At 41.3% G+C, this 27,817-nt stretch overlaps 1 protein-coding gene across 2 annotated transcripts; it reads left to right on the plus strand.

Annotated features, from left to right (window-relative positions):
* Positions 1–1,983: 1,983 nt before the first annotated feature.
* thbs2a (thrombospondin 2a) lies at positions 1,984–17,919 on the plus strand. 2 transcript variants are annotated; one of them, XM_026356430.1, is made up of 23 exons: positions 1,984–2,033; positions 2,328–2,399; positions 2,646–3,199; positions 3,610–3,694; positions 5,963–6,162; positions 7,487–7,627; positions 7,713–7,806; positions 8,202–8,372; positions 9,222–9,398; positions 9,697–9,870; positions 10,267–10,394; positions 10,499–10,651; positions 11,763–11,981; positions 12,085–12,192; positions 12,281–12,440; positions 12,551–12,669; positions 12,763–12,997; positions 14,153–14,380; positions 14,509–14,780; positions 14,868–14,965; positions 15,109–15,248; positions 15,895–15,925; positions 16,264–17,919. In XM_026356430.1, exons 2-23 carry the CDS (start codon positions 2,333–2,335, stop codon positions 16,265–16,267), a joined length of 3,558 nt encoding a protein of 1,185 aa, XP_026212215.1. In that variant the 5' UTR covers positions 1,984–2,033; positions 2,328–2,332; the 3' UTR covers positions 16,268–17,919. The 2 variants fall into 2 exon arrangements, with proteins under 2 accessions (XP_026212215.1, XP_026212216.1); XM_026356431.1 differs by lacking the exon at positions 15,895–15,925.
* The last annotated feature ends 9,898 nt before the right edge of the window (positions 17,920–27,817 follow it).

Genomic DNA, 27,817 nt, shown 5'->3' on the forward strand with positions numbered 1-27,817 from the left:
CTGTTAAGAACACATAAACCTCCACAATGAAGTCACAAGTTGGAGACGAGCATTGGAAACTATAGTTGTTTATCAACCTAACTTACATCCATCACCTTCATGTCATGGCTCATCCACATATCTGGTGTTTGTATTAATACAGGACACCGCAAATGTGTGGATTTTATTTCTGCGTTCCAGGTAAGCGCTGGATCGTGGTGTGGTCCAGATGACCTAGAAAGTTTCTCCTAAAAGTGATTGAGATCCGAGCTGCCTGTTGAGCAAGATATAAGATTAGTGTGTCAATCACTCTCTCTCTATGACATAGTTTGGTATAAACAAATCTGACATTAATTTGTGGCTACCTTTTATTCCTTTCTACTCATTTGTAAACATTACATGACCTTAAAATTTCCCTGCACTGTCTACATTCGCTCTGTGCAAGCTCTGCTCTGTTTAAGCCGTGGCGAGCATCCCAAAGTTGACTTTTTATCGTAAATATTTCCCCCTTCTCTGCTAAAGCATCATTACTCAGTAGTGGCGTTTCAGAATTGTAAAAGTGGCTAAACGCAGATCTTGGAAATCAAAGCTTAGTGGAAGCTAGCACGGAAAGTTGTCTTGTAGTTTTGAAAGAGGAGTTTGTAATTTGAGAATATGGTTACTATTAGATCAAACTTTATCCTAAAACAGCCACTGAGACCTCTTCTTCTTCCAAATCTGGCTTTATTGATGCCTAATGATTTAAACATAATCAAATAGATGAAAACAAACTGCCACTATACCACTTAATGAGTCCAAGTCTATGGAGCGTTTGAACCTTTTCCACCCCTGACATTTGTTCTCTGGTCATTACAGAACGCTTTTATCATCAGCATTCCTGTGTGTCTGACAAACTGTCTGCTACTGTTTCTAATTTCTGTCAGGTTAGTGAATCCATGTTGTTGAAAGGCAGGCGCCCCATTTGGGAAGAAACTGTCTGTTCTTCACCCCCTTCTTTTCCTCTAAATGGAATGCACATTTCCAATTGACGTAAACCATCCCTGAGACGTATCCTATTGGTACACAAAAATGTACCCAATTCCAGCCCTATGATCACTCTATCAGCCTTTCTTTCCCTGACACCGCAGTACGAAGCCTTGGCAAATACCTGATATACTCCAGACTCATGACACTGCTTGCCAGCTATATGGACGCATCCAAAGCATCTATTGTTTTAGAGATGAGTAGAGACGTTTTCATGCTCTATTTTATTCCACATTGCAGACATAGCTGGGATTCATACTTTGAGTTATTGATATTGTACAAGTTTCCAACAGTGATACAGATGATGATGATACATACAATTACCTATAAATTGCACAAAAGCTTTTCCTGGTGTCTGCATCTTGTTTTATGGGCAATTGTACTATATATTGAATTGTACTTGTTTCGTTATTTAATGAATACCAACACATTTATGAAGAGCACCTAAGCAACTGCTTATCATCGTGCTTTTGGTTGACTCATCACCATTGCCCCATGAAAGTGAACTAGCTCCAGACAGAGAGTGAAGGTCGGTTTGAAAGGCAGCCTAGGGCATTGTGGGCATCACGGTGTGTGAGAGACAGAGAGAGAGAGAGAGAGAGAGAGAGAGAGAGAGAGAGAGGAGGGGAGGAGAGGAGGGGTCACGAATCCCTCATACCAGCCTCTGTGTGTGAGCACGGGTATGAAAATTACGCGTAATTATGTAACTCTGTGTCTTAACAGCCGACGACAAACGGTTCATACCCAAAAGAGTTTGATTGACAGGCTTTCTGTGAGCCTCTATGTAAGAGGAGGGAGGTGGGTTCCTCAGTCACTGCCTCAACTCCTCCAGACTGTGGATACGGTGAACCAAAGTGGACTTTACGCACGAGGTTTACAGGAGACGCAACTTGTCATTCATTTCATCATCGGCTCACATCATCACATCATCGCAGAAGTTGTTGTTTTTTTTTTTTTTTTACCAGGCTGAAACTTTCTTTTCTTTGTCGGATATCTGACTGACTTTTAAAATAAAAGGCTGCCTTAGTCAGGTAAGTTGAACGCCGCAGTGATCTTCATTGTTAAACTTCTCTGCATCGAGAGTGCGCAAATAAAGAATGAGACGCGTTTACGGGCGCAGCAAATTAAATGTGAAAAGCAGTTCCCGGCAGTCAATAGAGTAGACTATAAGATCAATACATCATAGAGCCAGTGATGCTGCCAGAAGTCATTTGTGCGATTTCTGTCTTGTACTTTTGTTCCAGTTATTTAGTGGGTAACTAACGATATAAAAAAAATAAAAAAAAAACGCACAGAAACCATTTTTGTTTTTTTGCTGTTTTAAGGAGATATGATACTCAGGAGAAGTCTCTTCTTGCTGCTGTTATCATTTACCTTCCTCCACGCATTACCACAAGGTGAGTGGAAAATTTGTTCATGTGTAAATTCATTCATTAATAATAATAGAAAAGTTTATAATGGATAATTATCTTTATTATTCAAACTAATTCAGTGCTAGAAACCCCACCAAGGTGATGTGATTGAAACATTTGCTTTCTTTGCAGTTGTTCCTTTGTTTTAAAAATAACAATTCTGTTAATAAAAGAGCATCATTTCCACTTGAAGTAGGCCTAACTGTGCATTTCCTCTCCTGTCATCTGTAGATGGTGAGCAGGAGGATGTAACATCATTTGACTTATTTGAAATCAGCCACATCACACGCAAGACCGTGGGGGCCAAACAGTTCCGGGGCCAAAACTCAGATATCCCTGCTTACCGCTTCATTCGCTTCGACCATCTCCCTCCAGTGAGCACCCCAATACTCAAACAAATACTACAGCAGATGCAAAACAATGAGGGCTTTGTGTTTGTGGCCAACATACGTCAGGACCGCGCCTCTCGGGGCACCCTGATTGGTTTGGAGGGACCTGATGGCCAGAGGCATTTTGAGATCGTGTCCAATGGACGAGCCAACACTCTGGACCTGGTGTATTGGGTGGATGGCTCACAGAATGTGGTTTCATTCGAGGATGTGGACCTGTCTGACTCACAGTGGAAGAATATCACACTTTATGTTCACGGGGAAAATGCACACCTGTTTGTGGGCTGCACCCTTATGGACAGCTTCATCCTGGATGAACCTTTCTATGAGCACCTGAAGGCTGAAGGAAACCGCATGTATGTTGCAAGGGGATCCAGCCGGGAGAACCACTTCAGGGTAAGACGGAGACTACGGCTTTTTGGAAGCTAGACAAGGATTTCCCAAGATCTGGGAACTTTTCTAGCTCTGCTTTTTAAACATTAGTTTCCAGAAGTAGAAACTAACTAAAGTGTTGGCAGAGTGACTCTGTGTTGCCCTGGTCTTTTTCTGTGGAAACTACTCCAAATTTAGACTCAAATTGCTCCTGTGTTTAAAAATGACTGTGAATGTGTTTGACAGGGTCACGAGGGAACTTCTGTGTTTGAATGTGTGTGTGTGTGTCTGTTTCCCAATGCATTGTTGAATTGCAGTAAGTGGGTAAAGCTACTTCATATGACACTTCTGAAATATGCCAAAGTAGCCACAATACCATATATAATACGGACCATAACTATTATGATTAAAACCTGTCTTCTCTTACCAAACAGGGTCTTCTGCAGAATGTGCGTTTCATCTTCGACACCCCAGTGGAAGACATCCTCCTGAGCAGAGACTGTGAGGTCACGAAGGAAGGTGAGAGTGGATTTTTGTGGTTAATTAGTGGTGTTAAAACAAGCATTTATTCAATAGCTCTGGCTATATTACATCAGTGGGAGCCACTTCTCTTTCTGTGATGTTCACAATCCAAAAAATGAGTCAAAATAATTACATTAGCAAACAGTTTCAAGTCTGATACCTCACAGATGTGATTGGGAAACTCGTTCACATGCAATTCTCCAAAGTATGGTATCTGTGTTTTGTTAACTATCAACCACAGCAACTTTCCAGACCGAACAGTTTGGCATTCTCAGTCGACTCCCTTTGAATAGATTTGGCTCTTTTTTAAGTGGGCGAGAAGGTTTGCAGATTTGATATATGGTAAGATCTCCCACCAGTCCTTCATGTCATAGAAGCACAGAGTTTTTGGTGATCGAAAGGATGTGCACATGCTTACATTTATTTTAATTGGCAGACGAGTCAGGATAAAGCCCTGGGAAAGAAAATAGAAAAGAGAAAGTGAATGCTATACTGCAGAGTGGGGAGCTTCAACTTCCAGCTGCACACACAAACATGCAGACACACACACACACACAGTGAAGTCATGAACTGGCCTATTGGGTTGCTTTGCTCACATGAGGAATGGTAGCTCTTGAGCTACAGTGGGGCGCACCCAAAGAGCGACTGCAACTAAAAAGATACAGATACCTGAGTAGATGGGTAATCATCCTTTAAGACAAAGCCAAGGGGTCAACCCGATCTTCAAACTGTGCCTTTGGTTCACTGTGACAAAGCAAATCCATATGCGGTTTATGTGTTTGTGCGTGACAGAGCAGTTGTTGCACTTCTGTTGCCACAAGCGGTGTTGAATTCCAGCTGAATGAGTTTATTTGTTTAACAAATGTCACCAAGGCCTGGAAGTTTTCTACACGCTGCCTGGTACCAGCCAAAGTTCTGCACTGGTTGCAACTTTAATGGCAAACTGTACCGATGAGCCCACACAACCCACGCTCATAAAAACTGTCATGTTGAACATTAATGAGCAACATTAAAATGACCTAAGCCTTTTTTTTTTCCTTTTTAAATATTTCCCCTATCTGCTTTGAGAAAATAGAATATGTCTGTTAGACAGGGAAGAATGTGTAACTGCTTTCACAGACGATCAAGCGCGCCTTAACATGCGCACACAGCATGAAGCTCTCCAGAGAGTTGAATGAATCCAGCAGACTGAAGAGAAAAGAAAACATAGCACTAGCTACACTGGGACATCACTGGGACATTTGGATGACTCTCGGATTTAGAGTCCCGAGTCTGCTATTAATCTTCACCAATTTACAAAACAAGATCCAAGGCAGTTGCATATACTGTGCAGTATGTGCTTTGGCTGAATGACAGGAGACAGGAGACATGAGGATCTGATATGTGTTTTCTGCATCACACATTTATAAAGTTCATTATGTTCCAGCTGGAGTTCACTGGTTTAAGAAGAGGTCAGTGGAGATGTCATGTAAAGGATAGATGCATAGAATTTTATAAGGGTTCATTCCAACTCCGCCCCACAGAAGTGGCCCTGTCCTGTTGTACACAGCTGGCAGACACGTTACTCTGGGCTGGACTTCCTGCTCCACATTTTCAGATTGTGCAAGAAAGACTCAACATTAGCCTCACAAGACTCTTCAAATGAGCCAGTAGGTTTCAGTCATACACTCCATGTTAGTAATGAATGACAAATGTGGCAGCTCAAGGGATTTTCACACCAGTGTGTTGACATCCAGACAAGGGTATCTCTAGTCCCTGGGCTACTGATGAGCTGTAAGGACAAGACCATAAGCTTCACAGGCTTCTTGTAAATCCATCGCTGTGGTCACTCCAGTCTGTTAAGTTCATATAGGAAGTGTCCACTTGTCTAAAAGGACATGGAGATTTATGAGAACTGTGTGGTTTCCTCATCACTTGAGGAACACCAAGATTTCTGCTTTTTGTGCGGTGCCATCTGCTCCCACCGCCAACCCTGCTGTCATCCTATGATGAAAGATTTACCGTCGCCATTTCAAACGGATACACTTTTCAAATCAAACACCACTGACCGAACATCTGCTTTTGGAGATACAGTAAACATTGTAATCACGGTATTGTTGTGGTGTTTTGGCTCACTTGGGAAAAACAGGAAATCGCTCCCCGATCCCTGATTCCCTGATCAGAGTTGTCATGTTTCAGTTATCATATGTCTGAAATATGTTTTCCATCTCCATTCATTTGCTTGCTTGTTCATTTACACCGCTGTTTCTTTTTACGTCCCTCCAGATGGCGCTAATACTGTGAGCGAGAGCAGAGAAATACTGGACGTAAGTCCCTCCATCACGACAAACGTTATAGGTCAGAAGACAGATGAGGTGGGTGGAGACATGTGTGAACGCTCCTGCGAGGAACTTAGCACCATGTTCCAGGAGCTCAAAGGCCTTCGCGTTGTCGTCAGTAACCTCATTGACGGTTTGCAAAAAGTGGTAAGTAGGACAAGTGACAAATGTGGTAACTTGACTGATTCTCTCTTACATGGTGTAAATCAGCATAATCTGGACTCGTGTTTGTTTTAGATGAGCTTCTGCCAGTTTCTCTCTAGTTTCCAGACCAGTTCCAGGAATGAATCTGAAAAATGTCAGAATCTGTGTCTGTGCAAGGGACCAAAATGAACATTTTAGAAAAAACTGACATTTTATGAAAATAAGTCATAGTGTGGCAGCCAGAAAGTAAGAGGTTTGAATTGGGTTACTAGGTAACCTAAACTGGTTTGAAAGCAAACACTAAGTAGCCGCAGGACTGTTTATAGAGTCCTGTGATGGCTGAACCCATTTGACTCCTGCTATCTGTGGCAGCATGAGTCAGACAGTTTTTATGACATGTTACATGTGGACATAGGAAGTGTTCCCCTGGCAGCAACGGAGTCCAGTCTAATGTGTGGCTGTGTTTAAATAGTCCATGTATTTCCTCTGGGAGCCACCTAGCAATAGGAGAGTCTGGGCATGAACTTTGGGGGGAAAAAAAACGGCTGGGATGAGAAGGGTCCCTGAGGCTCTTCCAGACCGAGTGGTGTCTTAGACTCTAGTGCTGCACACTGCTGCCTCATTTTTCCAACAGGAGGACACACACACACACACACACACACACACAAACACATAGACACACAAACCTTTGGCAGCGGTTTTTAGACTGACAGTTTCCAAGTGTTGGAAAGTCCAGCCAGAGATCCCCTGGTCTCCAATTGGGGTGGAGGTTGCTGTGTGCATAGCTAAGCAGCACTTTTCAATGGGCTATTTTCATAGAAACTTTAGAATTCCAAGGAAGTGTAGTCTTTGTGCAATTTGTGGCAATGTGAAGCTCATTTAAACCATCTTCTCATTAAGGCGCTGCAATGGCTTTTTTGTGCAGCTGTTTTTGAGAGAAATCAGTCATTTTCTGGTTCATTTAAGTTTCCCCTGACCCACTTTCCCTGGTGAGATGTCTCAGAGCGATATGATGCTGTCTACCTTCAGACAGTGTTAACAGACCTGGAGAGGTTTATATATCGACAGTGGTGGTTGTATTTCTCATGTTTGCACTTTAACTCAACTGTTTTGAACATAAATGATCTTACTTTGCTGTACAAAATTCAAACTTAAACCTCTGTGAGAAGTAACCTCACTCTTGTTCTCTTAAATGAACTACTTTGTCAGCAGGTGTATACCTTCACGTTTTCAGCTGAATTCACTGTAACTTTATCACGAGTGTTTCCGAGTCACTGCTGGCTGATCTCTTTGCTGACTGCAAATCTGTCTGCTGCTGTATGTTCAGACAGAGGAGAACACAGTCATGAAGGAGGTCCTTGGGAGGATGAAAAACCCTAAAGAGAAAAACATGTGCTGGCAGGATGGTCGCCTGTTTGACGATAAGGAAGACTGGGTTGTAGACAGCTGCACCAAATGTACTTGCCAGGTAGTGTTAAGTCATGTCAAAATACACACGGATTCATTGCTGATATCCATGATCTTGATATATTGTTAAAATTTATTAATGACAGGAGTCCAAGATTGTCTGTCACCAAATTACGTGCACGCCTGTGGCCTGTGCCAGCCCCACATTTATCGACGGCGAGTGCTGCCCCGTGTGTATGCGTAAGTAGTCACAGCAAATAGCGGCTGCACTCACTGCATAAACACGATTATAAACTCGCACAAGCTTTTACTCGTGCATGCTATTTTAAATTAACGTTGCAATATGCCATAAAAACAATATTCCACACATGTTAAAATTTTAATACCACAGACCTTTTGCAGCCAGTTTGTTTTTGTGAGTCAACCACATATTTATTGGATGAATATAAGAAAGTCAGGATGGTTATTGTGGGTTTTTCAGATGAGGTGATGTGATAAACAGGCTGACATCAACAAGAAATAGTCGAGTCATTTTTTTTTTTCTAGAACTTATTCCATTTTAACAAGAAGTAGATATGGGTGTGTTAGTTGTGTAATATAATAAAAAAAGTTATTTGTGCCTGTACTTCTTCCAGCTAAAGACAGTGAGGATGGCTGGTCCCCTTGGTCAGAGTGGACAGAGTGCACAGTCACCTGCGGGACAGGGACTCAACAGAGGGGTCGCTCATGTGATGCAACCAGTAACCCCTGCCCTGGACCTTCTATCCAGACCCGCAAGTGCAGCTTGGGGAAATGTGACAGCCGCGGTGAGACTTTATCTCCTGTCATGCTTTCATTGATTTAAATATCTTGCATTCAGTAGTAAACTCCTTAGTGCTGATGATATCTTGATCAAAGTATGTGTCTGCCATTACCACAACTACACAGTAATCTAAAACAAACAAACAACATGACATATGGGAGGGGAGGAACTGATGAAGACTGTGGAAAAGCTCGGCACTGAGTTAAATATGAGATGCGATCCTTTGCAGTGCAAAAGACTCAGTTCACAGCTCCATAAATCTGTTGAAAATGGATCCATCTGACTAAGGCCAAACCCGAGTGAAGAGCTGGACTGCACAGTTGAGTTGCAGGGTGTGCCCAGCCGAAGTTAATTCCAAATAAATCATTGGCTGAGGGGGTATTCCACAGTGCAATGACTCACTATTGTCTGCCATGCAAAAATATAAAATCTTAATGAATGTGATCATTAGCTGTACCGTGTATGAGATGGGATCTCACAAGATTTTGCTACATTTGTGCTGGATGCTTAAATGTTGAATTGGTGTTTGATCGATTGTGGGATTAACATGTCTTACGACCTGCAATTAACCATACACTGCATCTGGGTGAGTGACTGAGTCAGTCTAACCGCTGGAGGACAGTTTACCCACAATGACATAAATACTGGCGCATGCATCTTTGAACGTCTTTGAAACTGAGCTATCTGTGCCAAGAACACATAATGTTTACTTAAAGAAAATGTAGCGGACCTTTTTTTTTTGCCTTTTGCTAATTATTCATGTCTGTAGCTATTTGGCTGAATACAGGTGTAGAGGACATGCTGTATGTGTTTTGCTGATCACAGCCTGGTTTGTTTAATGTTTGATACACAGTTCGCCAGGACGGTGGGTGGAGTTTGTGGTCTCCCTGGTCTTCCTGCTCAGTGACCTGTGGGGAAGGACAGATTACCAGGATACGACACTGCAATGCTCCTGTGCCTCAGCTTGGCGGCAAAGACTGTGAGGGAAGTGGGAGAGAGACTCAGCGCTGCACAGCCGAGCCGTGTCCCAGTGAGTATTGTTTTCTCTGAGGACAGCTTCTCACTTACAGCAGCTAGCGTCCACGTCAAACAACCAGACCTCCTCATGTCTCGTGGCTCCCTTCAGGCAATATTCCTCATGTGTTTTGGCCTCCTGTCTTTTAGGAAAATCTTGATCCTCAACAAACAAGTGTTTTCTATTTTCAATGTTACATTCCGAGCTTCTGACTCTGGTTGCTTTTCAGATCTTAAATTCTTACATGTTTAAACAAAGAATTGAAATATTTGTGGAGTAACTGCTGATCATCATCTACATCTCTCTGTCTTAGTCGATGGTGGTTGGGGTCCATGGTCTCCATGGGCAATCTGCTCAGCAACATGTGGAGGGGGAATCAAAACTCGGGTGCGCGAGTGCAACAGCCCTCAGCCTCAGTATGGCGGAAAGAAGTGTATGGGAGAAGCCAATGACAGCGACAGTTGTAACAAAAAGCAATGTCCTATTGGTGAGTACCATCACTCTACGTTATGTTTTTATCCGTGGAAGCAAAGCTCCAGGGACAGATTTTACAGATATAAAATTATATACAGACATTGACTGACTCCAGAGAATGAATCCCATTGACTTTAGTGTGGTCCTTTAACTCTCTTGGATTTTATTAGGACACAATTTCAATGTGTGCAAACAGTTAAGACCTTAAAGTCAGAAGATGTATGTCTTTATGTAATTTTGTTGAAGCAGCCGTTTAAATCTGGATCATGAGTTCATATTGTCAAAGCAGAGTATATTATGTCCCAACTGGCGAGGCTTTATCTTGAAGAATCAATTGCTAAAAACCATTAGAAATGAAAGTTAAACCATTTAATCTGTTCCATCATTTGTTTCTGTTCTTGTCTCGCAGATGGCTGTCTGTCTAACCCATGCTTTGGCGGAGTGGATTGCAACAGTTCTCCAGATGGATCCTGGGAGTGTGGCCCATGTCCTGCTGGTTTCCGTGGAAATGGTACCCACTGTGAAGACATTAATGAGGTAAGAGTTCCTGTTTTTCTTATGTGCATAAACCACACTTCTATTGAAGACTTCATCCTTGTAACTGTTGTTTGTGTTTTGTTCTATATCTTTGCTTCCTTCAGTGTGACATGGTGTCTGATGTTTGTTACAAAGTGAGCGGAGCTCAGCGCTGCGTCAACACCGATCCAGGTTTCCACTGCCTTCCCTGTCCAAAGCGCTACAAGGGCACACAGCCTTTTGGTATGGGTGTGGAGGCAGCCAAGCAGAACAAACAGGTGAAGTGAAATTGCTGCCCGTGCCAGACTACTGATTGGGTGCCATTCAAACAGGGGTTCTGTAGTTAGAACCACATGTGTTAAAGGTAGCTGCAGGCAAATCTTCAAAAGCAGTTGTATACATTTTTGTATGTCAGATCCAAATTTATGAATCATGGAAGAAGCAGCTCGTGTGATTTATAAGCTTCATTCTTGCAGAGAGGGTTTGAACAGTGTTGGAGGCAAAGCCGTGGGCCACCGTACACAAATGTGACTCACCTTGACCCAGCATCAGCAGGCACAGGGAGAGTGAGGAGAGTTGGGTAACTCATAACAGGTTAGGATAGGATAGTTGTGCCTGTCTCTGGACACTGACTGTGCTAGATTTATAGATTGTATAAAGAGCCAGTATTATCTGTCTGTTATTTGGGTATTCACCCTTTGGCATAAAAGGGAAAAACTCACCCAAAAAGCTTAAGAAGAAAATATTTGTTGTTCAAAAAAGTTACATACTTGCAGCTTTCACTGTGGCTCTGCACACGTGTTAAACAAACGAGTATTTCCACTTTTCACTCTTGTTAAAAAAGATAATGACATGCCATATGTCACATTTCTTCTTCTTCATGATCACTTACTTTACAGATTCCTGGAAAACTGAAAAAGTCCCATTGCCAGTGACCAGCACTTGCATAATATTCCTCATGGACAATTTGGTCACTCTTTGGCCTCTTCAGCTGCTTGTCTTTGATCTGATGCCCCAATTTCACTAATTGATTTGGGAAGAGGGGAATTGTCTCATTGCTGGCATTAAGGGGCTCCATTCCACAGTTTTGATCAAGGTCTGCGCTTGCTGTCACTCGGTGCTCTATGAGCTCATGCAGTGGCATCCAAACTGGAGTAATGTTGATCCTCTGGTAATGTGTGGCAGCTGTGAATACCTTGTGCAGCAATAAAGGGGCAGCGGTGGCTCGTAGCGGGATGTATGATGCATTAACTGAGATTTTATAAACTCAACTCTGCCCAGAGCTGCCCCGCATTTGGGATTTTTTCTTTATTTTCCAGGCAGATCACATCCATTGGTGTTGATGTTTCTCACAGTATAGTTTCACCTTCCACCTCCTTTTTCCCTTAGGTGTGCGAGCCTGAAAATCCATGCAAGGACAGGACCCACAACTGTCACAAATATGCCGAATGCATCTACATCAGCCACTTCAGTGACCCGATGTACAAGTGTGAGTGTAGGACTGGTTACGCTGGAGATGGCTTCCTTTGTGGAGAAGACTCGGACTTGGATGGCTGGCCCAATCAGAACCTTGTTTGTGGTGCAAACGCCACTTATCACTGCAAGAAGGTATTCCATTGAACTCTGTCACCTTATCTGATGCAACGTATTCGGCGGTGAATCAAAACAGTTGTGACCTGTAACTTGTCTGAACTTCCTGCTGTTATTTCAGGATAACTGCCCCAGTCTTCCCAACTCTGGACAAGAGGACTTTGACAAAGACGGTCAAGGGGATGCTTGTGACAAGGACGATGACAACGATGGAATTTTGGATGAGAGGGTAATTGAGTTTTAAATACATGGACACAGTTTGTTTGATGATCAAATAATAAAAGAATTCCCTAACAAGCGTATACTTCCCACCACAGGACAACTGCCCACTCCTCTATAATCCTCGCCAGTTTGACTTTGACAAGGATGAAGTTGGCGACCGCTGCGACAACTGCCCATATGAACACAATCCTGCTCAAATAGATACCGACAATAATGGAGAAGGGGATGCCTGTGCAGTGGACATTGATGGAGATGGTAAAACACCTAAGTTTAAACAGATTAAATACACTAATCCATACATCTGTCGTGGTTAATTCTTACAGAATTATATTTATAACTTAAATTAAACTTCCCTTTTGTCTCAGGCATTCTCAATGAGAACGACAACTGCCCCTACGTGTACAACACTGACCAGAAGGACACTGACATGGATGGAGTTGGTGACCAGTGTGACAACTGTCCATTGTTGCACAACCCTGACCAGGTACTGCACCACACTGCACGTGATGACACATTTCAGCACAAGAGGTGGCACAGGAACTGTTTAAACTGTGGACATATGTTCCTCATTTGACAGACTGATGTCGACAATGACCTGGTAGGAGATCAGTGTGACAATAACCAGGACATCGATGAAGATGGCCATCAGAACAACCTGGACAACTGTCCCTATGTGGCCAATGCCAATCAGGCTGATCATGACAAAGACGGCAAAGGCGACGCATGTGACTATGATGATGATAATGATGGGATACCTGATGACAAGGACAACTGCAGACTAACACCCAATGAAGATCAGTTGGACACTGATGGTGAGGACGTAACCTTCATTGGTTTACATGTCAGGCACCTTCAAGTGTGTTGTTCATGTTTTGCAAATTTGCTCAGCAGTATACATGTACACACTGTTCAATGCAGAAATGTCAGAACATAAGGAAGTAAAAGTTTATTTTGTTGCTTAGACACAATAATCCCATTCAGTAGTTGTTGTTTTTTTCTGTGTTGGCCTAAAATTTGACTTGAGACCAATAGTTAGTTACCACTATTAATTTAGTATGACTGGTTTATTACGTGATGCCTGCACAGTAAGTTAATATGATTTGTCCTCATGTGAGGACAACTGTGGTTGTACTTGTCATACTGAGAATTGATAATTTGTGGCTTGATTCATATTTTGTTTTGTCACCAAGTAGTAGTTCACCACTGAGTGATGTTCACGTTTGGCTTCGCTTTGCTCTCTGTCAGATGTTTTCACAGTTAGCAATTAGTTTCATTGCAGCAAGTGTGAAATATGGTGACTGTGGAAAGAGTCAACGACAGGGTTGGCATGGGTGATGTCATTTTGAATGACTTCAGTGTGCTGTCCAGGAGGGCACACGCCAGGCTCTGAAGCTTTTCTTTCCTTTAGGCTTTGCTCGTGATTACTCCACAGTGCCCAATTTGTGCAGGGTTACCTGGAGTTTGCACAGCTGTCTGTAACTGGAAACAGACCACAAACAGGGAGCTGACGCTTTCACACTCTTCACAGCTTGTCAGATGGTGTTTATTTGATAGAATCGTGTTAGCCCCTTGTGCAGTAACTAAGATGATGACAGAAAGCAGCGATCTGCTTACACGCAGTGGCCTTCATTAGCAACTGGCGTCCTTTCTACTGTGAGCTCCTGGCCCGCAGTCTGGCTATAATAGACTTCAGGCTTCAGATACTTACAAGTATCATTGGAAGTTGTCACAGCATGAAAAGATGGATGATATGCCTTAGTATACTTGGCAAAAGTATTAAAGCCACTTTCCTAGGAGGAATTGTTATTTTTCCATTCATTTTCATATGAACTTAGTGGAGCTGCTCAGCACTCACTGCACACCCAAAGTATTGTGACATAAACATCTTTCCAACGTGTGGTAGAAAATGTGTTTATATCACGAGTGTCTAATTTAAATGAGGTCAAACATATTTATATTTTTAACAGGTGATGGAAGAGGGGATGCCTGCAAAGATGACTTTGACAATGACAGTATCCCAGATATTCTTGATGTGTGCCCAGAGAACAATGCCATCACTGCCACCGATTTCAGGAAGTTCCAGATGGTCCACCTGGATCCTAAGGGAACCACTCAAATTGATCCCAACTGGGTGGTCAGACACCAGGGCAAAGAGTTGGTTCAGACTGCCAATTCTGACCCAGGCATTGCAGTAGGTGAGCAGTACACACATTTACTCCACAGCAACCATTTTATGTTTTTATTTGCAGATCTTCAACAGATTTGAAACTTAATTTGACTCAAAAGCCTCAGGATTTATCACCTCCTTTCTTTCACATGACAGGTTTTGATGAGTTCAGTGCTGTGGACTTCAGCGGAACCATGTACGTGAACACAGATAGAGATGACGACTATGCAGGCTTTGTGTTTGGCTACCAGTCAAGTGGGCGCTTTTATGTAGTGATGTGGAAGCAGATCACACAGACTTACTGGGAGGACAAGCCCTCCAAGGCTTTTGGCATTTCTGGAGTTTCACTCAAAGTAGTCAACTCGACCACAGGCAGTGGGGAGAACCTCAGGAATGCTTTGTGGCACACGGGCAACACTCCCGGACAGGTGGGCTGTAGTATGAATGCTTTTGAGTCTGTTTTAAAATCTGTAGAACTTTTTGATGCTATGTGATGTTAATACTGTTTTGCATAGGTGCGTACTCTGTGGCACGATCCCAAAAACATTGGTTGGAAGGATTACACAGCTTACAGGTGGCATCTCATCCACAGACCGAAGACTGGTTTTATAAGGTAAGAAATTAAGTCGAACCAGAGCTGCACTGTGTATTTTGATTATTTCATGTAGTCACTCATACAGACTCATACTCAACAGAAAAGCAGTGAGAGAACAATTAAAAGTACATAAAGCATCATGTTTGACCTTTGCTTTGCAGGGTTGTGGTCTATGAAGGTAAACAGATCATGGCTGACTCAGGGCCAGTTTATGACAAGACATTTGCTGGAGGAAGGTTAGGCCTGTTTGTCTTCTCACAAGAGCTGGTGTTCTTCTCCGACCTCAAGTATGAGTGCAGAGGTTAGTATAAGCACTGTCACCGGTGTTTCTGTTTTGTTTTAGAAATATTAATAATGATGTGTATGTGTGTGCATGTATAATATTAGAACATCAACAACATTATTAATCACCATGTTTAGTATATGCAGAAAGCATTGCTGGATTAGTTTTGACTTGTTTAATTGAGGTTTTTCGAGTAAAATGTATAATTCACAACTGTAAAATATTAAAAACAAATCCAAAGAATGTGCGTTGAATGCTTTAGTTACAACTCTCAGATGCCAAAATATCTATTATTCTAGTTGAAACACAGATGACATCATCTAGAGGGTTTTTAGTTAAGATGATGTCATCCGGTTGCATCCGGAAGTTTCAATCTTGGCCAACTTGTGGACCAGAACTCCTCCAGCTGACATTAAAACAACACCTCCTGATGATGCTATTGGGAGAAATATTTAACCTACACATTTTATGTAAAAGTACTGTAAGCAGTTGTACACATTGCAGCCTACCTGCAGTGTACAGATGCTTATGTATTAGGGAAGCATGTAAAGAAGTGTAGTCCACATGTGTGGCTACATACAAACATCAGAAAGTGTGAAAGAGAAAACATCCATATTTAAATAATGTGAGTTTTTAAACCTTGAACATCTTTTTCAAACCTCAGATAAGCCGGATTTGCCAACAGTGTTTACAAGGTAATGATGAGGGTTATTTGTTGTGTGTTGGCTGAAGCAAGAAAAAGAGTCACGCTATGTTTCTGTTTGTCAGCTTGCCCATGTACAATGTCTCAGATGCATTTTAACTGGCCTTGTGTGTTGATCCAAGGACTTGAGATCTTCTGTTGAGTGCTAAACAGTGGAAAATTAGCCTGCAGCCTTTTCACAATCACAGCCATGCTACTGAAGACACGCTTTTGGACGCACGCAGTGCACATGTTGTTGTTGCACGCTCGTACTTTGTGGACTCTGTGAATCTGGGGGTCGAATATATAAATGTGGTGGTAATGGAACCTATTTTCTCAATCTTTCCACAGATAACTGAATCAAGTTGGATAGAAAAACATCAGAAGGCGAAAGAGGACAATCTTAAAGTAAACATCACATCATCGCATTTCAACGTAAATGAGACTTTCCGTACTTTCCTATGTTTTGTCATGGTCCTTCCACTGGAGAGGAAACCATGGCTGATTTCAGTTTTTTAGTGACTAATACACATTTCCCAGTCTGGGAAAGAAAAAAAAAATGGATTGGAGTGGACAAGTTATAAAACCAGCCTCTGCAGAATATCTAATTATAACCAGTGTACCTATGTCTACATTTTTTAACGATTCATTGTACAACCACTTACATGCTGTATGTGCTTTCCTACAGTTTCCAATGTTTTATAACTTGTAAGTGACTTGGTTGTTATGTTTTTTAATATGCTTCTGTGTTTTGGGATTAAGAGGTAAAATCAGACTGATCATACAATTGCCTGACAAACATAAACTGTAACCAAAGCATAATCATTTAGCTGTCTCAGTCCATTACTATTTCTGCTCCTTCTGTTTATCCTGAATGTGTTTTTAATGGAGAACTTGAGTGAACAATTTAAATAAGCCATTTGATTAAGTGCCAAAGATGTTTATACTAAGTCTGTATTATAATTCCTTTTGTAAATTATTTATGCTTTGCTTGTTTTGTTTGTTTGCAGTTTTTTTTTTAGAGATTGTAAATAATTATTTATTTGTTTACACTGACAAAACTCATTATTGAACTTCACAAACAGCCAAGATAACACATTATAGTATTGAATTCTAGTGTTGTCATGCATGTCCTTTACTTTTTAGGTTTTTAAATCTTAAAGATAAATAGCAGAGTCAACCTTTGGGAACAAATTAACTTCAACAGTGCTTTAAATAATTACATATATAAAATCAGTAAGTGTTTATGTGCAGTATGTGATAGCAGTTGCCACAGAAAGTTACATTTTCATTCAATGTGTAGGTTAAAAAATGCACAGTGTTTATTTTCATATGTGTCCAGACAGGACATCATTGTTCATCACTTTGGTTCATTATGCCAGTCATCATACTCCGCATATATAGGTTGTTATAAATCAGCCATCATCAAAATTAGCTGCAAACTGGGCGACAAGCATCTTTTTCTTGCTTGATATTGACAGTTCAACATCAGTTGAAATGGTAGTAAAATAAATATGACTGCGTTTTTAGGCGCCTGATTCATGGTAGATCTAATGTTGTGTACCAAGCACCAAGAGACGCAACCAATGAACAGCTGTGAGTGTGAGTTTAACAGTCAGTCATTGTGTGTGATGGAGTCATGAAGGACAAGTACAGCGAGAACATTTTACAAAATAGCTTTTTCATTCATTCTCTAGTCATCTATATATATCTCGTACGGATGTTGTGAAACTTTACATTGTTGGTTGAAAAGGATTCCAGACGACGGTCTCTAAAAACAAAGTGTGACTGTGTGACTGTACCGTGCGGATCCAGGACGTGTCAGTGTACAACCTCGTTGTCATTAGTCTGTATGTTACTGATGTTCCTCTCAGTTTGGTTTTATTTTGTGGAGAGTGTGCAATGCACAAATTGTAAATGTTTTTGTATACTTGTGCAGTTATACATTTTCTACAAACATTAGTGTAAGATTGTTCTATTTCATAAATAAATCACGTGTACACCAAATTGTTGAATATGTACATGAAAGTATTACAAGTATTATTAGTAGTATTAGTATTATAATTATTGTCATAGTATTAACCCTTTAGAAGACGACTTCAGTGATTTCTTACTTACCTCCTGATGTTCAAGTTTGGCAATTACATGTAACTGGATGGTATTAAACTTTCCTCTGCCATGTTACAGTATATCTCTGTTTCTAACTCTAAAACTTCTTTCATCATTATGCCACCGGGATGGGATGTTCAGCAAGAAGGAGCTAGATATTTTAATGGAGTGAAGGCATGTTCACAAACATTCACATACAAATGAACAATGGGACACAAGTAAAAAAAAAACTCTAATGATTTCTTCATAACTTCTGTGAAATGCTGGACACTGTTGTTTTTAATAACAACGGGATAAGTCGTCTCTTTCCTAGGGACTATTTTTGAGCAGCAGATTTATACACACTAATTTACTTTTTTATTATTTACAATGATATCAAATATATCCATCTTTTTCTGATGCAATCTGTTTTTTTGTTCTGCTCAACTATTTGAAAGGTTCATCTAACATATCAAGCTCGTCTGAACGATGTATGCGATGGACTCTGTCTAAAAAATTTTTAAGCAACAATTGTTGAGACATTTCTTTTCAATGCCCAAAAATATCAGCCTTCCACCATTTCAAGTTCAGATCCTTCTCATTTCGCGTTCAGGGAAGTTGCATTAATGTGCAAAATGTACAATTGAGTTTTGTGAGGGGTTTTTTACCAGAACATCTGTCTCATGCTGCAGACACCATGGAGTGAAGGGGTTAACTAAATGATGGTGAGGCCAGGAAAAAATGCACTACTAGGGAAAATGGGGAAGTCAAAACCCCTCGTAGCTCTGTGGCAGAGATATTTGGGTTGAGGCTCTTGGAATAATCCACGTGGCACACAACAAAGACCGGCTATATGGGTCTGGCACTGGCTGCTGGTTTCAAGCCCAGAGCACGTTCCAGGGTGGTTCGTACTCTACAGCTGTGCCAGAGGATGTCAATGTGTGACACAGTAAACCAGCATTTTCTGCTGAGGCAAGTGTTTAGGAACCAGTAGGAAATTTTAAAAGGATGAATAACCTCAAGCTGGCTGCTATTAACCATAAGAGCACCAAGAAAAGTTCACTTTCACCAGCGGTTTTCAACAAATTGTGTTGCAAGGTGTGCAATCTGGACTGACCTCTGTGATGAGATCACGATTACTGAATGGGGTAAAGATCTGCTCCAGACTCTCAGAGACATACAGAAAGTTGAGGATGGATAGGGAAGATCAGTCACAGAGCCAGTCCAATGCTGCGACATCCTAAATATAGACAATTTCCTGCTCAATGACTTTCTGCACTCTTTATGACATCTACTTCCTCCCTATTGCCTTATCTAGGCCACTTGCTATATAATCAGCTAGTGAAACGGAGACTGCTACAAAAAGTGTGGAAAGATAAACTCAGACAACTTTTACACATTTAAAAATTCAGTGTCTCATGTCTTTATTGAGAACAACCATAAAAACCTCATAGTGCTAGTGGAAAAAGTATGTGAACCCCTGGAAATAATAACTTCCTGTAGCTGTGGATCAGAGCTGCACATCGTTCAAGAGGAATCTTAGCCCATTCTTTCTGCAGAACTGCTTTAGCTCTGTCATATTCTTTGGACGCCTCGTGTGTGACTCTCTTCAAGTCGTTCCATAGCATCTCTGTTGGGTTGACTGACTTCGCCACTCCTAATGTGGATTTTGTTTTTTCTGAATCATCTATTTAAGCCTATCCCAGCAGCCATTTAGCACAAAGACTGGAAACAGCTGAAACAGCCAGGCTCACACTATAAAGCTGGTGTGAGTCAAGACATTTATTTACATAGTGTTCAGAGTGGGGAACATGTAATGAAGGGTGGCACATTTGGATTGAAGTACATGAGTTAAAAGGTTGTTAATTTAAAAAACAATAAATAAATGGTAATAAGGAATCTGGGAGATATAAAAATCAGTCCTTTGCAGAGACTGATTGAAAATATGATTTCACCTTAAATTTGCATCATAAATATAATAATTTTTTATTATTTGTAGTAATAATTGATAATTCAAACATTTTTCAGATGACAGAGGAGTAGTAGCTTTGATGCTATGAAACATGTACTTTTCTCTGCTTCCAGAATTCAGGTTAAATCAGCATTCGGTGTTGCCACTGGATCCTGTAATGAGTGAATCTATGTTGTTGCAGAACAAAGTAAAAAAGTGGCTGCCAAGGGCAAGTGTACTAGGAAAGAAGTAGGTCTGTCATTTAACATTAAGTAAACCATTTATTTCAGGGTTCCTCTAGTCATTGGGAAAATATCCATAGTCCTCCTCCCTGCCAGCCTTTGGGGTGCACACTCGCTGCTCCCAGAAAAGAGAAGTGCCAGAAGTGTTGGGCTGCAAGCTGGAATCCTGCAGCACAGAGGCTCCAAGCTGTCTGCATGAACCCAGCTCTTTGATGTTACTCATGGGTTTGAGATGCTTCACTTTAGATGCTTTAATTGACTGACATCAGAGATTGGTACAGCATTCAAGAAGGAAGGACTTTTCCCATGCAGCAGTAATTACATGGTGGGACATTTGCTGAAATCCAGCCTCATCTTAAGGGACTGTTTCTTTTCACATGTAGTAGGCTACATAAGTATGATACTCAGAAATGTCCAGGGTTTGAGAGCCAGGCTTGTTTCCACTTAGGTCTTGATGGCACTGGTGTGAAACTGAGAACAGATGCATTAAGTCAGGTTGTGAAGTCTTGGTGTGCTTGTAACCTTGGACAAAACAAAGCCAGACCACGCAAATAGCTGCAGGCCCACTAAAGTCTGATTTATCTGACTTACAAAAATAAACCTAGAGCAAATACAGCCCTTGTGTCTTTTGGAAGGCAGAGACGATCAAGATATCCCCGACGTCCCTTGACTTTGAGATAAATCACCTTTCATTTATTTTGAGTGGAATGCACACGTCCGTGAAATTGTTTAATATTTGGAAATCTGTGTTGGCTGTGCATTGCGATACTGGAGCCATGTCAACACAACAAGACGTCCTGTGTGACCGAAGTGGCTTTAATCTTGTGGCTGGATGTCTTCCAACGGTTTTTAAAATAACCTGATAAGTGCTGATATCTCTCGTTGTTCTGAATAGTGAAGTCTGTCTGACACTTTATGGTTGAACTCTCCTTGTGCGGGACGCCTGCTGGAGCGCTCGCTGGGTCACATAAATGTCAAAATGAAAAAGAGAAATAATTTCGCAACACCGTCACTGAACGTAGACCTACACAAAAGGTCCGAACAGGGGGGTTGAAACGTGAGAATTTGCGACAGACTCTTCAGGTTTCCAGCTGGAAACCAGACATTCGTGTCATCGACCATATTCAGCGACGTGCGCTGCAGTATCCACAGGAGGTATGTGTCAAAGCTTTTGGCACGCATGAACATGTTTTCACAGTTCAGACATCACATTACACACCATGTGCACCTGAAATCACACTGAAGACGTTGCCGGTCAGTCAACCGCACAGAGAACAATCAGTCACTGCTGGGCTTGAATTACTAATGTTTTAATTGACTCTTTACAATAAACAACAAACTTCCAACACGTCAGGACTTTTTTTTTTCAAGATTAGTAATTCTCAACAGTCCATTTATTAAAAATAGACATTTTGGCAACAGCACAAGCTATAGGCAGCCACTTCTCATGATGGCACAAACTAAAAACACGAAAAAGTGCATTGGAAGCATGTATATTACGCCATGTGCGTCAGTGTAGGCAGGTCTGATGGACTGACATGACAGGAGACGAAGGCTGAGGTGCATCTGCTGTTGATGTACAACACTACAAGATCCCCCTCCCCTTTATTCATCAGTGGAAACAAGTGATCACACCATATCCTCTTATGCCTCTGATGGGTTTTTCAGCCATGTTGCGCTCTGGTGTAATGGAACATCCACTCCTGAAAACACACATGGCAAGCAGTTTAAAGATATCAACCACTCTTATGGAACCTCTGGAAAATGTCAGTTTTCCACTCTTGATGCCAAACTTGTTTATTTGAATGGTATTTATGATGTATGCAAATTTAAATGTGTTTGCATTAATAAAAGACGGAGTGCAGTATACTGTGTGTGTGTGTGTGTGTGTGTGTGTGTGCGTGTGTGTGTGCGTGTGCGTGTGTGTGTAAAGTCATGTCGAGTTCTTCTTGTAATTGAACGGCCTTCGGACTTCTGTGAGAGGGGTTGTTGGCTGCACACATGCCCAGAAGCACAGCTGTTGGCATTGTCTGAAACAAAGCAATGTAAGAATGTGTGTGTGATGACAATCTCTCAAGGCAATCCTTTCACTACCAAACAGTTGAAATAGTCTTCACAAGCCTGTTTGGGGGGAAAAAATGTGATGGCCTTTTTATGCTTGTTGGAGCAGTAAAAATGGCCCTGATAACTTCAGTCATTTGTAAGAACGCTGACGCAGGACTACGGGGGCTCACTCACTGTGCCTGGTGGTCCTACAGACTTTAATGGTGTTTGTGAGGAGGAAATTATTGAATTTTATTTTCGTGCTGAACCTCCACCTCATAAACTTATCAGCACATCAGTCCAAAGGGCTGTAGTAACATAAAAGCACAGCGAAATACTTAAATTAAATTTGATTGCCATTATTATTACCTTAGGTCCTTTACTTAGGTCTGAGCAAAAGCAACTGCTTTTATACTGTTTACCTTTCATTTTACAGAAACAGATTTATTAGCAGTAGACTTGACTTTATTAAGTTAATTTTTTAAAAATACTCAAATCGACGGCTGTTTTTGTTCCTGTGCTCCAAATGCAACACTGACTTGCAAATAACCCTTCAGATGTTGAACTACAACTATATATTTTTTCTAAATAAAACACAAATGCAGAAACACGTCATAAGAAAAAATGCAAGATGAACTTTGTTGCGAGGGAGTGTAACTGGAGCAAACTAGTGCAAACATCCAGACTGGAAAATACAGAAACATTCCTTGAACTATTTCATTGTCACATATCATCCGCAAAATATTTTCTGTCTCAATCGGCATGACTCCATGTTTTTATTTGCATAGGATTGATTGTTTTTATCAAGCTGGACCCTCTCTTGCTGCAGACAGTAAGCGCATTTCCAATGCAGAAACATTAAAAATATCATCTGGATACATTACAGTAACAGCACAGACCGCTGCTCTCACACATGTGCTGTGACCAACATCCAGATTTCTGCACATGTGACCTCATGTTGAATCACTTTCTCATCCCTGTGCATTCAAATCCCAATTCTGACATCTGTCACAGGAGGCAGGAGTAAAAGGTGAAAAAGAGGACACGCAATTGCACAACCGTGCGGCTTTTTGAAATCTGAATTTGAAATTTCTTCACCTTGGTGATGGCGTTACATCAACTTTACTGTGGCCAGTTCCTTTTGGCCTTTGGTTCAGGTCTCCTGCATTGGGCCCCAGAGAGCAGCACAGCAAGTGCCTCCAGAAAACCTCCCAGTGTTTCAGTGACAGTCGGATGTGTAGGTGGGGCCCACAGTTGCTTCTGCTGATGGACGAGGGTGCGGAGCGGACCTTGGGAGAAACAGACACTGCGTGCATCAGGTTCTCATTACTGGCTCATTGCACATATAGGTTGTGTCAAATAAAGTTTAGGCCCCAGGCTATGTTGTCACTTTTTCTGATTTGTACTTTTTCCCCTTTAAGTCCAGAAGCCTGACGCATGCATTCATTTAATGACATTCCAACATATAGTCATCTGAAATCACTTAATCAGATTTTGAGCCTTACTTACTAAAGCCTGTGCGAAACCAGAATGAATGCAGCTTTTTTTCCAGGTCAGAGCGCTTCCTGATTTATTCAGACCATTTGCGCAAATGTAGTCACTAACATTTTTCCAGTCCAGAATACCAACTGCTGCAGCTGGCTGCGCTGTCTGCTCAAACCATTTGCATTGCAAATTAAAGGAATATGCAAAATGATTTTTCCCAGTCTCACCTCTAAGACGTCCTCTGATATGCCTATTACTTAATTTAGAGAGTTATGCAAAGGGGTTGAAGGAGTGTTAATTTGTTTCGGATAATAGAAGTGAAATCCAGATGCGGAGCGGCTCATAAATCACACCTTTGCAGTGATTTCACTTAATCCCCGGTGCATTCTTTATACAGCATGCTCATCCAAATCACTCCTGTGTTGCTCAGCCAAAAGTAAAGTTCTTCCTGGCTGAAAGCTGCTGGCTTTGGCCAGCTCCATCAACCTGATTTAGACTGAAAAATGTCAGCTGCACATGCTGATTATAGCATTAGCTAATTAATTTCACTAAGTAACTTAAATGTAATCAGGTTTTTAAATGGCTTTATACACCTAAAAGTGTAAAAACAGAAAAGCTGTCAACATTAAAGTGAATGTTTTATTAGTAGTTGAGTTTTCCCACATGTCAAAGAAGCTTGTAGTCCAGTGTCATTCCATCTGCTGTTAAGTTTTATCTAGTAAGTAATCTTAAACTTCAATCTCTTTTAACAGTCAATAAGATATAAAAGTAGTAACATGTCATGCAACAGTTGTCAGGAGCTGTGCTCAAACTCATGACGTTGCTCTTACATGGCATCCAGCTGCCTGCTGTACCAAGGAAGGGCCCTAAAAAGGCAACGTTAAGCGTAACACATAGCTCGCTTAATGAAAGCTGACATCCCTTGGAACAGGGAAAATTCTTGTGGTGAGGTGCCCCTGCAACACATCTTTAAATCCAGTAACCTCATATCAACTGCACTTTTCCACTAAAGACTCAGTGAAATGCGAATTAGACACTTTCCTTCCTGGCTACCCACTTTGGGCAGAAGGCACACTAATGTTAGTCTTTTCAGTTTAACAACCATATTCAAGATCTATGATTTCACTCTGATTTATATTTTCCATTTTACAGTCACTCTCCTGTACTTGCCTCTCATATAGCTGGCCTACAGTCCTGCCGTGGTTCACTTTGGGACGTTTTAGACTTAGTTTCTGATATAGACAGTTTAATACAATCTTTTCGGATTTCATGCATCAATTTTCTAAACACTGTTTTGAGAGCAGAATGATGGAAACAGCTGTTTCCATATTCATCTTCTGAAGGTCTGGGTTTGATAAGATAAGATAACATAAGATAAAAGTAAAGTAGTCAGTAATTATCTGCTGCTGTTGGCTGGGGTGTTGTAGAGCCTGATGGCTGTGGGGATGTGGCATCTCCTGGTTCCAGTCACTCAGGCTTTTTGCAGCCGTTTGTCCTGCCGCCTTGCGTCCTTCTGCTTTATGCTGCCTCCCCAGCAAACTGCAGAATAAAACAACACACTTGCTGCTGTAATATATTAAAACATTTGTAGCACCTTCCTGCAAATGTCTGAGGACCTGAGTCGCCTTAGGCGGAAAAGACTTCTCTGTCTTTTTTATAATGCACGTGTGTGAAGTGACCAGTCCAACATCCAAATGGGTAAATGTATTCTTGATCATTTATATTATATTATAGTACAACTATGTACTTATATTATTGTTTAATTAGTTGAACATTTTGTTGATAAACCACACTGATTAAATGCTCTGGTCCAATCAACACAGAGCATGGCTAAACAATTACAATAGACTTATCCAAACCAAGGTATTGAAATTGTTGGCTGAAAGGCATATTTTATAACATACATATAACACATGTATTCAGCTCAGACTGTAAAACCTGCTGTTCTCCATCTCTTCTGTAGGTACAAAGTGACTTACATACACCACTTAGGGAACACACAGCACATCTGAGCACATTTCCGCTGTTTGTCTTTGGTATTTGAACATAAAGGGCTTCTTGGGATATTTTATTGGATGTTTGAATCTCTTCAGACAGGGATGTTCTCTCTTGAAGGATATTCGCTCGTAAAGGACGTGAGAGCTGAAGCATTATGGGAGCTGTAAAAAGAGAGCTTGGAAACGCTCCTCAGCAATCCCCGGGGTGAAGCCATCACAGCTCCCCATTAACCTCGTTTTAGGGGGCTCCAGGTTGCAAAGAAAAATAATCAAATGCAGTTTGATTTGGCTTGGATGCTCCATGCAGATAACAAATCATGACATGGGTTTTGCCAAACAAAAAAAATAAAAATAAAAATAAAAAGTCAAACTGATTTGTTGTTTGTCTCGACTGGGAAATATATTGTGTTGGAGTTTTTTCTCATTTAAGGGATCCGTGTTCCACGCATCTTTATTTCCCTCTGCTGTTGGCAAGAGGAAATGTAACACAGAAGTGTTAGAGCCGACTTGAAGTGAGCATTAAAAGTCACTACCTATCTCAAAAAGGAACGAGATATTTCACTTTAAGCCAAAGAAGATTAATTTCTGTTAAAGAGAGGATGTTAATTAGTTTGATGAGCCAACTCATACTGTAATTATTAACAGTGAAACATGATGCCTGAGTACCCAACTCCCTTGAATAGATGTAGTGATTTTTGTGATGCCTTATGGAAAACCTTTACATTTGGAAAGTGGATTGTTGTATTGTTGTTTTTAGAAAACAAAGAGACAATCTACAAAACACTAGTTGGACAAACAAATAACTTGAATCTGACACTTTGCAGTTACATTAAGTAATAAAAAGATGACGTTTGAGTTTAGGTTTGAGTTGTCATGTACTGTAAACAAGTAGAACAAGGTTTTTACTTCAACCCCAGTATTGTGTACATACAACATATAGCCAGCAGGGGGCGATGTAACACACCGCTTTATTAAATGGCTACGTGACTGTGATTATAATTCAAATCCAGAGGAAAGTAGCATCATCGACCCACAAAGAGGGGACTGTTTGTAGCTGAGCTGTGCTTTGAGTTAGTCAGAGAGAAAGCAGCACTGCGCATGTGCTCCTCTGCCAAAACCTCGTGGTTCTCCAGAGTCCGGTCCTCTTGATAGATGGGGTGGGGCTGACCTTTCATTGACTCAATCATTTTTTAATGTGTTCATTGTCCTGTTTTATAACTACGAGGAGAGATGCTGTTTGGATGCGCTGATGATGAGACCGGGTGCGACCAGAACCACTGGGAGGACTGATCCGGTTTTCCTTTCTCCCACACCTCCGGCATCAGAGCAGCTCGTTTCTCTTGTGGCCACACCTCAGTAACTGTGAACCATCGCGGGCACATTGTGGCGTGAGCGATGTCCCATCCCTCATGTGTTTAACCAAACAAAGGCGACGAAGAGGGGAAGACGACGAGGTCTCACTCGGCACCAGATTGTGGAGCCGGATCCCCCATCAGCACCAGGAAGTGTTGCACATCTCGTTGAAAGGAGTTTATGTTTTGAACGTTTAATAATAACCAAACAGCAAAGTAAAAATAGATATGTTATCACGGAGTGACATGTCTGGAGGCTATCCTGTTGTTTCTTACGGAGGTCTAATTATCGATGACCACGGTGACAGAACAATTTCTAATCAATGAATTAATCAGTCTTTATTTAGAGGTGATTTAAAAGTTAAGACGAAAATAAACAATAATAACACATGCAACATAGTAAAGGTCAATCAAAGATCGCATATATATGCAAACAAGTTGATGCAACATGAGAAAAATTATTTAAAAAGAAAAAATACAAACAAAAACATAAATAAAAAGTAAAACACTTTCTTTTCTTTTTTTTTTTTTTTAAGCCGATCAGTAAAGGTAGGTTCCGTTTTCCGACCATTTTTGAATGAATGTATCTCGCCGAGTATAGACGATCTTTGCAGCCAGTGTGGCGCCAGAGTTTCTAGAAAGGAGAGGAGCTCACATGTCTGCAGACCCGGCTCCAGGCGTGGTCTGCGCCCGGGTGTGGCTCCTTGTGAGAGGACGTTGATCGACGGGAGATCAGTGAGTGATGGT

Source organism: Anabas testudineus, chromosome 15 (assembly GCF_900324465.2).
Source record: "Anabas testudineus chromosome 15, fAnaTes1.2, whole genome shotgun sequence".
In the NCBI taxonomy this organism is placed as follows: Eukaryota; Metazoa; Chordata; class Actinopteri; order Anabantiformes; family Anabantidae; genus Anabas; species Anabas testudineus.